Below are 15,859 nucleotides of genomic sequence, written 5' to 3'. Positions count from 1 at the left end.
GCCCGAGGCAAGATTCGAACCTGCGACCGTAGCGTCTGAAGTGTCTAGAACCGTTCGGCTACAACGGCCGGCACAAACGACAAAGGAGTCAACATAATAGAAGGGCGTGCTGAAAAGTAATGTCACCGAATTTTTTTATGTGAAAACTATTAAAGCTTTTTAAATAAAACACTTTATTAACATTGTATTTCTTTATTCTTCGTATCAACATATCTGCAACCCTCTGCCGCTAGATGGTAGGGCGTAATTATGTCGGTGCATGAGAAACATTCCTGCAATCGAGTTTCGAATTTGAAGAGCTCATTCTCACACGGTGCATCCTCTCCTTCGGCATGAAAACGCCAGATCACACATGAGCGCTGCGACATCTGCAACAGTTCGACGCCTTCGGCTCACTGGCACCGATCATCCAGCATACAGTCTCGACTTGGCCTCATCCAATTTTCATCTGTTTCCAAAACCTAAAGAACGCTTTCGAGGACTTCACTTCGATAGTGATGAAGCGGTGCAAGCACATCAACGAAGTCAAACATTCTGCAAATGACGGTATCAACAAACTGGTCTCTCATTGAGACCCAACTCGCTTTATTTGTTCATGAGACCCAGAAAATATTAGATACAGGCTCCCAGGTAGATGCCATTTCCCTTGACTTCCGGAAGGCGTTCGATACAGCGCCGCACTGTCGCCTGATAAAGTAAGAACCTACGGAATACCAGACCAGCTGTGTGGCTGGATTGAACAGTTTTTAGCAAACAGAACACAGCATGTTGTTCTCAATGGAGAGACTTCTACAGACGTTAAAGTAACCTCTGGCGTGCCACAGGGGAGTGTTATGGGACCATTGCTTTTCACAATATATATAAATGACCTGGTAGATAGTGTCGGAAGTTCCATGCGGCTTTTCGCGGGTGATGCTGTAGTATACAGAGAAGTTGCAGCATTAGAAAATTGCAGCGAAATGCAGGAAGATCTGCAGCGGATAGGCACTTGGTGCAGGGAGTGGCAACTAACCCTTAACATAGACAAATGTAATGTATTGCGAATACATAGAAAGAAGGATCCTTTATTGTATGATTGTATGATAGCGGAACAAACACTGGTAGCAGTTACTTCTGTAAAATATCTGGAAGTATGCGTACGGAACGATTTGAAGTAGAATGACCATATAAAATTAATTGTTGGTAAGGTGGGTGCCAGGTTGAGATTCATTGGGAGAGTTCTTAGAATACGTAGTCCATCAACAAAGGAGGTGGCTTACAAAACACTCGTTCGACCTATACTTGAGTATAGCTCATCAGTGTGGGATTCGTACCAGGTCGGTTTGACAGAGGAGACAGAGAAGATCCAAAGAAGAGCGGCGCGTTTCGTCACAGGGTTATTTGGTAAGCGTGATAGCGTTACGGAGATGTTTAGCAAACTCAAGTGGCAGACTCTGCAAGAGAGGCGCTCTGCATCGCGGTGTAGCTTGCTGTCCAGGTTTCGAGAGAGTGCGTTTCTGGATGAGGTATCGAATATATTGCTTCCCCCTACTTATACCTCCCGAATAGATCACGAATCTAAAATTAGAGAGATTCGAGCGCGCACGGAGTCTCTCCGGCAGTCGTTCTTCCCGCGAACCACACGTGACTGAAACAGGAAAGGGAGGTAATGACAGTGGCACGTAAAGTGTCCTCCGCCACACACCGTTGGGTGGCTTGCGGAGTATAAATGTAGGTGTAGATTGCGAGAAATTTGTTCATTGTCAGGGTGATTATGTTTAGTAACAAATATGTAGACATGAAGAATAAAGGTGTAGAATTTTAATGAGACTTGGTTTATTTAAAAGTCTTTAAGACTTTCACATTATAACTTCTGAGGCATTCCTTTTCAGCGCGCCCTCGTAAAGATATTGAACGTAGGTATCTGGAACGTAGGGTCACATTCACATCCACAGATGGAAATCGAACGGCACGCATTAAACGTATTATAACATTCTACCTGTGTCCACTATGGATGTCTGATCTGAAATCTTTAAGCTGCCACCTTGTTTCTAGGAGAGCATGGCTGTACAGAGGGACGCTTAGAAATATTCTGTTAGTCAGCGGGTTTTTTTCAGGCAGCACGGGATTACGTGGTGCAGTGTGGGGTAGATAACGAACAACTGTTATCGTAGCAGCGTTAGCGCAGCCGCAGCCCCGACCGCAATCCATGCAGATCGATGGGCAACAGATGTTCCCTCATGGTCCATGCATGACATCCGTTTCCAATAGCGACGCCACGGTGTCTGTTTTAGCTAGCGTGAATTTCATGTCGTGCAGTCTCTACTATGCGGCTCATCTGCGAAACAGAATTTCGTCGTTCTTACGGCCAGCGTCTGCGACGCAGCAGACGCACGAAAGCAGCCACTATTTCAGAGCTCCAAGGTTAGCTTTTAGCGAGGGATTGGCTGAAACATTTTGCATTTCTGTCTACCTCCAATGAAAAGAGAGATTCCTTTAATTAACTAGGACATGCTATAACGTATTACTGCTCGTCTATACCGTACTCTCGAAAGCATTTGAAAACCACAACCTCTGTTTTTAGTGGGAGACACTCGGCGTGGTGCCACAGTTGCAGGTTTAGTTTTGCACAGTATGTCTTTTTTTTACGAAGTAGCAAGTTAAGATGGTATTCCTCTTTGTAAATATAAAAAAATAGATTTGTTTTGCTTAACATGTTCTCCGCGATGTCGACTTTATTGTAATGTTCATCCTAATTTCACCAGACACTATGTTATCGAGTTAAAAGGCGATTTGTGAGAAAGTGTCTCCGAAAACTGTTCACGGCGGGAAAAAATATTCTCCATGTATTTTCAACGACGACGTGACACGCGTTATAGAAATTGTGAACGTGCTCGAACTTAAGATCGGACCACCCAGTTACGTCTGCTCAAAGGCGGACTAAAAGCGTATCGCAGAGCAGCAGATGACAGAAACTGCAAAAGGGGCCCGCAGGACCATCATGGCTACGAAGAAGATGGAGGAGGACATTCATTTGGATCTGGAAGGATTGCTGACTGGTCCAGGGATAGCTCACGAGCCGTATGTTTAACTTAACGACAAAAAATATAACCCAAAACTTTAAGCGCTTTTTTATCGAAACCGTATTTTTTCAAATTGTCGGAAAACATAACTTGAGAACTGTACATATGATTTTGACCGGGATATGATGCAGTCATTATAAATTGAATTCTCTATCAGCGTAAGTAGCCACTTTGTGACATCTTCAAAATTCTATTTTCGATGCACACTTTTGTTTCGATTTTGTGGGCGAAGAAAATGACATTTGTATCAACACGTCACCATTTCGTTACAACTTAATTTCTTTCGATTATCCTGTGTATGCAGATACAAAATATATTGAAAACAATTTATAAAAAAATTATTTCGTATGAAGCCCAATAGAAGGGCTTCGGGAATTCTCGTCGATAACCAATATTCCGGCTGCAAGGGGTCCTTCCACCTGGAGAATCTGTTACAGGGAGCGTCCGATGTGGACACAGGAATGATTTCCTAAAAACAAAAGTGTAAGGAATGAAACTATATCATCAGATTTAGCTTTACTTTTTACTTTACTTGCAAAAATCACGAAAATCACTTATTTATCGCCGGCCGGTGTGGCCGAGCGGTTTTAGGAGCTTCAGTCTGGAACAGCGCGACTGCTACCGTCGCTGGTTCGAATCCTGCCTCGGGCGTGGATGTGTGTGATGTCCTTAGGTTAGTTAGGTTTAAGTAGTTCTAAGTTCTAGGGGACCGATGACCTCAGATGTTAAGTCCCATAGTGCTCAGAGCCATTTGAACCATTTGAACCTTTTCAACTTTTTTATCATGCGTTGGGGGAGAACTACCCCGTTAAGTACCAGAATCACTAATTTATGGGTGATAAATATTTATCTCCGCACACACACGCCATGCCTGCTAACTATGCTGCCTGACGAAACAACTGAAGCACTTAGATGACTTGGTCAGATATCAATGCAACTTCGTAGATGTACATGCCATCGTCGAGTAGCCCATGTGTTGAGCGATTAGAGTTGCAATGGTTGGCGACAGATAGCTAACAGAACCCAGTATGTTGTCCTCAACGGCGATTGTTCATCAGAGACACGTGAATCGTCAGAAGTGCTCCAGGGAATTGTTATAGGACCGCCGACAGGGTGGGCAGGAATCTACGGTTGTTTGATTATGATGTGTGGTGTTCGGTAAGATGTCCAAGTTGAGTGACTGTAGAAAGATGTAAGACGACTTAGGCAAAATTTCTAGTTGGTGTGATGAATGGCAGCTAGCTCTAAATGTGGAAAAGTGTAAGTTACTGCGGTTGAGTAGGAAGAACCAACTTCCAATTTTCGGATACAGTATTACTAGAGTCCTTCTTGACACAGTCAAGTCATTTTAATATCTAGGCGTAACGCTGCAAAGTGATATGAAATGGAACGAGCGTGTGAGAACTGTTCTAGGGAGAATATTAGGAAAGAGTGCTTCACTTGTAAACGAGACCGTATATAGGAAGCTGGTGCGACCTATTCTTGAGTACTGCTCGAGTTTTTGGGATCCGTACCAGGTTTGATTGAAGGAAGACATCGGCGCAATTCAGAGGTGGGCTGCTAAATTTGTTACCGGTAGGTTCGAAAACACGTAAGTGTTATGGAGATGCTTCGGAAACTTAAATGGGAATCCCTGGAGGGATAGCGACGATCTTTTCGAGAAACGCTATTGAGAAATTTAGAGTATCGGCATTTGAAGCTGACTGCAGAACGATTATACTGCCGCCAACATACAACGTGCTTAAGGACCACGAAGATAGGATATGAGAAATTAGGGCTCATACGAAGGCATATAGACAGTCGTTTTTCCCTCGCTCTATTTGCGAGTGGAAGAGGAAAGGAAATGACTAGTAGTGGTACTGGGTACCTTCGGCCACGCAGTGTACGGTGGCTTGTGGAGTTTCGATGTAGATGTAGACTACCAGGCTGCACTAATGTTGTTCCTCTGTAGCGTTGTCAGGACAACTGGTAGGGTATGTGAGGGGAGTGAATAGTGCCAGATGTTGAATGATCACTGTGAAGGACAAGGTGCTGCGTTACCCCTCACCGTTGATCGGAGACTAGCACAGTCCAACTATGGGAATTACCGCCCAATGTGTAGGCAGCCGTTAACACCACAACATCAATGGCTGTGTTTAAAGCGGAGCCATTATCGGGAAGCATGAACTGCTGATGAATGGCATCGAACTGTGTTCAGCGACGAATTGCAGTTTTGCACTACCCCGGATGACCATCGACAGCGAATGTCTGTGGTGACAGGAAAGAGATCCGATGCTTGCAATGTTTTTGAGAGGCAAAACTGTGCTACTGCTGGTATCATGGAGTGGGTAGCGATCGGGGATGATCTCAGTCACAGTTAGTAGTGATTGAGGGAACTCGGACGACAAAATGATACGTCAGGGACATCCTATGTCTTCGTGTTTTACCTCTTATGTGACGGTATTGTAGTACCACTTTTCGACAGCCCCATGCCCGTTCACATATGACACATGTCTCTAAGAACTGTCTGGCTGATGTTGAGGTACTCTCGTCGCCAGCAAAAACATGTGTGGGATCAGATCTGACCCTAACTCTGTCCCTGTGCCAGTAATCAGGATATCAAGGAGCCGTTACAACACTTGTGGGCCAGATTGTCTCATGAAACGATACAACGGCCTTATAACACACTACTGGCCATTAAAATTGCTACACCAAGAAGAAATGCAGATAATAAACTGGTATTCATTGGACAAATATATTATACTACAACTAACATGTGATTACATTTTCAGGCAATTTGGGTGAATAGGTCCTGAGAAATCAGTATCCAGAACAACCGCCTCTGGCCGTGAGCTTGGATGGTGTGTACAGGTACAGCTGCCCATGCAGTTTCAACACGATACCACAGTTCATCAAGAGCAGTGACTGGCGTATTGTATCGAGCCAGTTGCTCGGCCACCATTGACCAGACGTTTTCAATTGGTGAGAGAATTGGAGAATGTGCCGGCCAGGGCAGCAGTCCAACATTTTCTGTATCCAGAAAGGCCCGTACAGGACTTGCAACATGCGGTCGTGCATCATCCTGCTGAAATGTAGGCTTTCGTAGGGATCGAATGAAGGGTAGAGCCACGGGTCGTAGCACATCTGAAATGTAACGTCCACTGTTCAAAGTGCCGTCAATCAGAACAAGAGGTGACCGAGACGTGTAATAAATGGTACCCCATACCATCACGCCGGGTGATACGCCAGTATGGCTATGACGAATACACGCTTCCAATGTGCGTTCACCGCGATGTCGTCAAACACGGATGCGACCATCATGATGCTGTAAACAGAACCTGGCTTCATCCGAAAAGATGACGTTTTGCCGTTCGTGCACCCAGGTTCGTCGTTGAGTACACATTCGCAGTCGCTCCTGTCTGATGCAGCGTCAAGGGTAACCGCAGCCACGGTCTCGAAGCTGATAGTCCATGCTGCTCCAAACGTCATAGATCTGTTCGTGCAGATGGTTGTTGTCTTGCAAACGTCCCCATCTATTGACTCAGGGATCGAGACGTGGCTACACGATCCGTTACGGCCATGCGGATAAGATGCCTGTCATCTCGACTGCTAGTGATACGAGGCCGTTGGGATCCAACACGGTGTTCCGTATTACCCTCCTGAACCCAACGATTCCATATTCTGCTAACAGTCATTGGACCTCGACCAACGCGAGCAGCAATGTCGCGATACGATAAACCGCAATCGCGATAGGCTACAATCCGACCTTTATCGAAGTCGGAAACGTGATGGAGCGCATTTCTCCTCCTTACACGAGGCATCACAACGACGTTTCACCAGGCAACGCCGGTCAACTGCTGAATGTGTATGAGAAATCGGATGGAAACTTTCCTCATGGCAGCACGTTGTAGGTGTCGCTACCGGCGCCAACCTTGTGTGAATGCTCTGAAATGCTAATCATTTGCATATCACAGCATCTTCTGTTTGTCGGTTAAATTTCGCGTCTGTAGCACGTCATCTTCATGGTGTAGCAATTTTAATGGCCAGTAGTGTACCAGTCTCAATCGAATCCGTGCGTGCATTCAGGCAAGCGGAGGTGGAACGTCATACTGATAAGTGGGCACACGCTGAAAAGTTCTTTATAAACTTGGCTCGATTCTGTAATCGCTGAAATAACGTCAGAGATCATGTCAACTGGTGAGGTTTCATTTCATTTCTTCCTCCCTTTTTGGTGATTCACTGTTTACTCAGGCAGTGTATTATGGCGATTAATAAGAAACACGACGTCTATTCGGAGAGTGACGAACGATCGGTCGCAAAATGGATACCACAGTAAAAACCCGATGAGGCTTTGCACACATGTGTTGGGCAGTGTCTCTAGTATGCCCATGGAGCCGGCTGAAGTGGCCGAGCGGTTCTAGGCGCTACAGTCTGGAACCGCGTGACCACTACGTTCGCAGGTTCGAATCCTCGGGCTTGGATGTGTGTGATGTCCTTAGGTTAGTTAGGTTTAAGTAGTTCCAAGTTCTAGGGGACTGATGACCTCAGAAGTTAAGTCCCATAGTGCTCAGAGCCATTTGAACCATTTTTATGCCCATGGATATATGTCTAGATGCCTAGAAATAGTGTCTCCCGCCAAGTATGGGTACCTGCCGAGAGATTATGCCTGATTTTATACAACCCCCATAACGTTAACTGTTATGCATTTACTTCTTTATGACCGTTCCCGGCCGCACACTGAAAGGGCAATGAGGACGCTCCCGCAGCGTATTTGATGGGAAGAGTTTGATAGCCCATCATACAGCCCAGACTTGGCTCCCTCTGATTTTCATATTCGCAAAGATGAACCGCTTGCTACGAAGACAACTTTTGTCACAAACAACAGTCCGCAATCCAGCGTAGAAAACTGTCGGAACGCACAGGAGGCCACCTTCTATGACGAGATACTGGAAAGTTGGTATCACGCTACGCCAAATGTCCAAGTCAGAGCGGTGACCATATAGAGAAGTAGCTGGAAAGTGTAGCTATCTGTTGCAAATAAAAAAAAATTGATTTTCCTGTGGTTTCCATTTAGTCACCGATCGTTCCTTTCTTTCCGAATAGCAAAAAAATGGCTCTGAGCACTATGGGACTCAACTGCTGAGGTCATTAGTCCCCTAGAACTTAGAACTAGTTAAACCTAACTAACCTAAGGACATCACAAACATCCATGCCCGAGGCAGGATTCGAACCTGCGACCGTAGCGGTCTTGCGGTTCCAGACTGCAGCGCCTTTAACCGCACGGCCACTTCGGCCGGCTCCGAATAGCACTCTTAGTTTATTATCCCTTCAATACTACGAGGGGCGTTCAGAAAGTAAGCTCCGATCGGTCGCGAAATGGAAACGACTATGAAAATCCGATAAAGCTTTGCACAGACGTGTTGGGTAGTGTCTCTAGTATAACCCCAGTTAGCATCACGTCGCTCTTCTCATTTCTGAGCTCGCAGTGAGTGCGTAAAGATGTCTAGAAAATAGTGTCTGCCGCCAAGTACGAGGGCCTGGTGAGAAATTTCGCCTGAAGCTATGCAGCTAACATTACATAACTGTCGTGCTGTTTCTTCTTCAAGACAATTCTCAGCCGCATTCTGCAGGGGCAATGAAGATGCTCCTGCATCGTTTTCAAATGGAAATGTGAGATTACCCACAATACAGTCCGCAATTGTCTCCCCCTGAGTTTCACCTCTGGTCACATGAACCGCTGTCTTTGAAGACAACATTTTGACACAGACAACGAGGTGTAGGCCAGCGTGGAGAATTGGCGGAAAGCACTGGCGGCTGCCTTCTATGATGAGGCTATTGAAAAGTTGGTACAACGCTATGACAAAAGTCTAAGTCAGAACGGCGACTACGTAGAGAAGTAGATGAAAGGTGTAGCTAATTGTTACAAGTAAAACATTTCTGATGTTCACTGTGGTTTCAATTTGGCAATCAATCGGAGCTTACTTTCTGAACAGGCCTCGTATTTCCATGATGGCCTTATATTACAGCGTGCTCAAAATAAATGCTGCTCTTAAAACCTGATGGTAGGGTACAGCTGAGCTCGTAAATGAAGACTGTTCATTACAGAACGCATACGTTCTGTGGCAAATGCTCGTATTGGTTTCTCCCTTACAGACGGCAACAGATGCTCTCCATCTTTGCGAAAACGAGGCCAAGTTTGTTTTGATGCTCGCCTGTTAGCGTTAATCTATAATCAAGTCCTAGTGTAACACAGATTATAACTGCTCAGGTTTCTATCATTATTTGACTTGTCACTTTTCTGAGGATAATGCGACGAAGATATATTCACTATCTCGGTATCTTAGATCAGCTTATCACTTGCGATGTGTTACTTCTATATTTACAGGGTGGTTATAATTAAACTTCATTACTGGAGCCAGCGTAGACAAAAAGTATTGCCGGCCGTTGTGGCCGAGCGGTTATAGGCGCTTCAGTCCGGAACCGCGCGACCGCTACGGTCGCAGGTTCGAATCCTGCCTGGGGCAAGGATGTGTGTGGAATCCATAGGTCAGTTAGGTTTAAGTAGTTCTAAGTTCTAGGGGACTGATGACCCGAGATATTAAGTCCCATAGTGCTCAGAGCCATTTGAACCAACAAAAAATATTATTTACGTTGTTAGTAGTGTTAGTCATGACTTGCCGTTACGGGCCACTACTGGTACGGCGACGTAGGGCTGAAACACAAGCATCGGTGTACATTACAGTTGCAGATTGTGAATATGATTCTGGACAAGGTGAGAAAGAGTTTGCTCGTAAAGCTGTTTTATCAAGACAACAGCGGTGGTGCTGCTGCTCTTCGCAAGTATCGACGCATTAATGGAATACGGAGAGGTTCTCTTTCCGCATCAGGATTGAAGAACAATATTCGGAAGTTCGAATTAAATGACGATTTGGGAACTGCTCCTGGGAGAGGCCGCCGACCAATTGCTCCACAAACTGTTAAAGTTACTGTTGCCATGAATGAGAATGCTGGACGCGATGTGCGGTCTTCAAACAGTGCACAAACTGTGTCACGGTAGGTCAAACATCCCACCTGATATGTTTCGAGCAGCAGTACAGCAACCTCTAGTGCGCTTACAGGCTGTCGGAGTTGCAGATAGTCGTCACATTGAGCCATGTTTGTAACCTGGAACGTAAACATGCTACGCAATTAACAAATGTTGCCCTCTCATGTGGAAATGAAAATGTGTTTCTTTCAATGGTTTATTCGTTTTATCTCCTACGCATGTCCTTACAAATGTTTCCAAATAGTTGTATTGTCCTGCAATCACCCGTTTTTCATGAGACTGAGATCCCTCTCAGGTAACGAATGTTTAGTAAAGACCATCCTGTATTTCAAGCAAATTATCTGATAAATGTTTGGGTAGTAGAAGTTACTTTTCATCATGTTGACCAGAGATTTTTAGGAACTTGTTTGCAAAATCAGACAGATATTTAGTAGCATGTTTTCGAGTTTCCAGACGAGGCTACAACTCAATTTTCTGTTTTTCGACGGTTGATCTAGCCACCATCATCAGATGCTGTGATTGGTGATCTCATGTTTGCTGACTGCCTGGAATGAAATCAGTCTGTGAGGTGCCTCGGACCGCTATTTACAGACGAGTACGATTCCAGGCTTCTGTTACGCCTTTAGATCTGCATTTTTGTCTCATCCAGTGCCCTTGGCGTCATTCAGCAAAATACGTAACCCCTCCGTATTTACCGCTTCTGATGGACGAGAAGGCGGGCAAGGTCTTAAAAAATGGGGTACCGGACACATAGAATTGTTTGAATTGAAATGACCGCCTCTTTTGTTGTTTTCGACAGTCTCACGTTACGAGACGCTTCAATTACGTTTTCGTACAAACCTGAGGCTTCCACCTCAGTACCACTTTCGTGTATTTTGAGACAGAGTTATATAGGAATGTACTCGAATAAGTATGTCTGCAAACTTCATAAATAGGGGTTCAGCTTTAACAGGGAAGAGGTCATACACAGTATATGGTTTCGTGCATATACCATACATACGACATCACTCGAATAGAGTATATGGTAACTGATAACAGATCATAAAAAACATGTCTTTTAGATTATTCAGGAGAATAGGGGAAAGAACAGTTATACAAATTTGTTCCGAAGAGTAATTGATATATTATCTTCGGTACTGAAATGACGTTCATGAGGTAAAGATTAGGTCAATTGTACACACATCAAAAAATTTTTGCATCACCCCGGTTCCCAGAACTTCTGAAGATAGACGTTGACTGTGGATATTGTATCACAAACACAGTCCCTTTGACTGTTCAGAGATGTCACTAAACCCGCCCAAAGATGTAAACAACCATGCATGAGCAAAGTCCATTAGACAGAGGGGTCCGACAGCTAATCAGTTCGTCATTCCACCAGGAAGGAGCTACACGGCTATACGGTCAATATCACGGTTCGATCGCGTCGGCATTGTTACTTTGTGCCAGCAAGGGCTCTCAACAAGGGGAGTGTCCAGGCGTCTCGGAGTGAACCAAAGCGATGTTGTTCGGACATGTAGGGGACACAGAGATAGGAACTGTCGATGACATGCCTCGCTCTGGCCGCCCAAGGGCTACTACTGCAGTGGATGACAGATACCTACGGATTATGGCTCGGAGGAACACTGACAGCAACGCCAACTTGTTGAATAACGCTTTTTGTGCAGCCACAGGATGTCTTGTTATGATTCAAACTGTGCGCATATGCTGCAAGATGCCCAACTTCACTCCCGACCTCTATGGCGAGGTCCATCTTTGCAACCACGACACCAAGCAGTGCGGTACAGATGGACCCAACAACATGCCGAATGGACCGCTCAGGATTGGCATCACGTTCTCTTCACCGATGAGTGTCGCATCTGCCTTCAACCAGACAATCGTCGGAGACGTGTTTGGGGGCAACCTGGGCAGGCTGAACGCCTTAGACAAACTGTCCAGCGAGTGCACCGAGGTGGAGGTTCCCTGCTGTTTTCGGGTGGCATTACGTGGTCATGGAAGGCTGTACGATACGTGAATCCCATCTTCCGACCTATAGTGCAACCATATCGGCAGCGCATTGGCGAAGCATTCGACTTCGTGGACGACGATTCGCGCCCCCGTCGTGAACATCTTGTGAATGACTTCCTTCAGGATAACGACATCGCTCGAATAGAGTGTCCAGCATGTTCTCTAGACATCCCTATCGCACACGCCTGGGATAGATTGAAAAGAGCTGTCTATGGACGACGTGACCCACCAACCACTCTGAAGGACCTACGCCAAATCGCCGTTGACGAATGGGACAATCCAGACCAACCGTGCCTTGATTAATTTGTGAATAGTATGCCATGGCGAAAACAGGCATGCATCAACGCAAGAGGACGTGCTACTGGGTATTAAAGGTACCGGTGTGTACAGCAATCGGGACCACTACCTCTGAAGGTCTCGCTGTATGGTGGTACAACATGCAATGTGTTCCAATTTTCTCTAAGGTTCCGGAACTCTTGGAACCGAGGTGATGCAAAACTTTTTTTGTTGTGTGTAGATTTGTCACTTTGTCCGATCAAAAGTATCCGAATACGCATACATAATGCGGAATTAACCACTAGATGTCATGAGAGGCGAAGCCGCCAGTATAAAAGGAGACGGGGAGTATTGTGTTGTCAGCAGTGAAGCAGTAACAGCAGAAAGGGTGTGTCCGAAATTCTCGGTGCCTTTGCACAAGGACTAGTTATTGGATGTTGCCTGAGTAACAAATGCATTAGAGACATTTCACTTCCTCTAAAGCTGCCCAACTCGACTGTTGATGATGTGACTGTGAAGGAGCAACTACAGCTAAAACGAGACCAGACAGACCTCATGTACTGACAGACGGGAATCGTCGAGCATTGCGGAGCCTCCTTGTAAAAAAACGCGTGAAATCACAGGAAGGAATCACGCGTGAGCTCCAAAGCGCTACCAGCAGTCCGGCTAGCGAATGTTAAAAAGAATGTGGTACAACGGTCGACCGGATCCTAATAAGAGAAATTTCTGTAGTAAACTATGACGTAAAGAGTGACGCCAGTGGGTAGTGGATAAATGGAAACGAGTGATTTGCAGCCATGAATCACGCTATAAGCTATAACGTGTGGCAATCCGACGGAAGCCTTTAGGTTTGGTGAATGCCAGAAGGACGTTACCTGAAATCATGTGTTGTACCAAGAGTGAAGTGCGGATGAGGTGATGTTATAGTATGGGGGTGTTTTTCGCAGTTACGGTCTGAGCTTCTTATTGGGCTTAAGAAAACGGTAAGCCGGAAGGATATGAACTAATTTTACAGCATTGTGTTGTGCGAACAGGAGGTGAACAGTGTGCCTGACCGAGACTCGAACTCGGGACCTTTGCCTTGCGTGGGCAACTGAGCTACCCAAGCACGACTCACGACCCGTCCTCACAGCTTTAATTCTGCTAGAACATCGTCTCCTCCCTTCCAAACTACACAGAAGCTCTTCTGCGAAACTTGCAGAACTAGCACTCCTGGAAGAAAGGATACTGCGGAGACATGGCTTAGCCACAGCCTGGGGGATGTTTCCAGAATGAGTTCGAGTTTCGGTCCGGCACACAGTCTTAATCTGCCAGGAAGTTTCATGTCAGCGCACACTCCGCTGCAGGGTGAAAATCTCATTCAGGAGAGGAACAGTTCAGCGTGACAGTGCATCTTGTCATTAAGCAGCACCTTCGAGGCAATGGTTTGTGGAGAATAACATTCCTGATATGGACTGACCTACCCAGAGTCCCGACATGAACCTAATGGAAGACCTTTGGGATGAGTTAGAAAGTCGACTTCGCTCGAGACCCCAGCGTCCAACATCACTACCGTTCCTGGTTCCGGCTCTTGAGGAAGAATGGGCTCTCATTTTTCCACAGACATTCGGACACCTCATTGAAACGATCCCCAGCAGAGTTCAAGTTGTCATAATGGTGAATGGTGGATACACCCCATATTAATGGCCGCTAACAGGTGTCCAGGACCACTAGCGGTAGATGTCGGCCCCACATAATACCACCCCAAAACAGCAGGGATCCTCTACCTTGCTGCACTCGCTGGACAGTGTGTCTAAGGCGTTCAGCCTGCCCGGGTTGCCCCCAAACACGTCTCAGACGATTGTCTGGTTATAGGCATATGCGACACTCATCGGTGAAGAGAACGTGATGCCAATCCTGAGCGGTCCATTCGGCATGTTGCTGGGCCCATGTGTACCGCGCTGCATGGTGTCGTGGTTGCAAAGATGGACCTCGACCTCGACATGGACGTCGGGAGTGAAGTTGCGCATTATGCAGCCTATGCGCACAGTTTGAGCCGTAAAACGACGTCCTGTGGCTGCACGAAAAGCATTATTCAACATAGTGGCGTTGCTGTCAGGATTCCTCCGAGCCATAATCCGTAGGTAGCTGTCATCCACTGCAGAAGTAGCGGATCCGGTCTGTTAAACTGACATACGGCCGGGAGAGCGGTATGCTGACCATATGTCTCTCTATATCCACATCCAATGACGCCTGTGGGCTGAGGATGACGCGGCAGCCGTTCGCCACCGCTGGGCATTCGTGGCCTGTTCGGGAGGTTTTTTTTTTTTTTGTATTATGCGCGGAAATAGTCAACAATTCGGGTGGAAAACCCAGGATAATACTATTAATTAGGCACGCCGAGAAAACATATGCTAGTTACCTGGCCTGGAATTAAAACTTCAAGGTTTTCCTTCAAACTGAGTGACATGTTTCTAGTAAGTAAGTTTAAGGTCAAGTACTCACCTTGCTGGCAGAATATACCAAATACGTAGAAAATGCTTATTACAGGGTTATGGCACTGCGGTTCGTAAGCGTAGGTGCCGGCGAGCCTTCCTGCGTGGTGAAGCAGTGGCATGCACAGCGATAGGCCCATCATGCACACACACACAGCTAGCCACAGCCAGGAGCTGAATGGTCTCACGTAGTCCGTCCACGCGAACTCGCGAGTTTTTTGTAGCGCAATGAAAATACATATACTGAAACAGAAGATATCTTGTTACTCTGGTCAATATGTAAGTGCAGAAAAGTATAGTGGGAAAGACGCGTTAACCACCAATGAAATAAGCTACCAAAAAGAGAATATACATTTATTGCCAGAGTAGCGTCAGGCGTATGTCAGCGGCATCTACATTACAAAAGACTACATAACTTTCAAAATAAATTTATTTCTATTGTATAGTGTTTCTTATTTAATTTGACTGTTTTTTTTCTCCATATACCGGGTGATCAAAAAGTCAGTATAAATTTGAAAACTTAATAAACGACGGAATAATGTAGATCGAGAGGTAAAAATTGACACACATACTTGGAATGACATGGGGTTTTATAAGAACAAAAAAAAAAAAAAAACACCCCATATTGCTAGACGCGTGAAAGATATCTTGCGCGCGTCGTTTGGTGGTGATAGTGTGCTCAGCCGCCACTTTCGTCATGCTTAGCCTTCCAGCTCCCCAGACCTCAGTCCGTGCGATTATTGGCTTTGGGGTTACATGAAGTCGTAAGTGTGTCGTGATCGACCGACATCCCTAGCGATGCTGAAAGACAACATCCGACGCCAATGCCTCACCATAACTCCGGACATGCTTTACAGTGCTGTTCAGAACATTATTCCGCGACTACAGCTATTGTTGACGAATGATGGTGGACATATTGAGCATTTCCTGTAAAGAACATCATCTTTGCTTTGTCTTACTTTGTTATGCTAATTATTGCTATTCTGATCAGATGAAGTGCCATCTGTCTGACACTTTTT

At 45.7% G+C, this 15,859-nt stretch overlaps 1 protein-coding gene across 1 annotated transcript in view; it reads right to left on the bottom strand.

The window, feature by feature from the left end:
• The window catches only part of LOC126249174 (probable glutamate receptor), a 244,640-nt gene that overhangs the window by 89,410 nt on the left and 139,371 nt on the right, over positions 1 to 15,859 (bottom strand). Inside the window, exon 6 of the mRNA XM_049950830.1 lies at positions 14,851 to 15,083. Within this exon, the coding sequence (XP_049806787.1) occupies positions 14,851 to 15,083 (233 nt within the window). The remainder of the gene's footprint in view (positions 1 to 14,850; positions 15,084 to 15,859) is intronic.

The sequence above is a fragment of the Schistocerca nitens genome, chromosome 3, assembly GCF_023898315.1.
Source record: "Schistocerca nitens isolate TAMUIC-IGC-003100 chromosome 3, iqSchNite1.1, whole genome shotgun sequence".
Lineage (NCBI taxonomy): Eukaryota > Metazoa > Arthropoda > Insecta > Orthoptera > Acrididae > Schistocerca > Schistocerca nitens.
The sequence above is the reverse complement of the archived record's forward strand: the minus strand, read 5'-3'. Positions and strand labels throughout refer to the sequence as shown.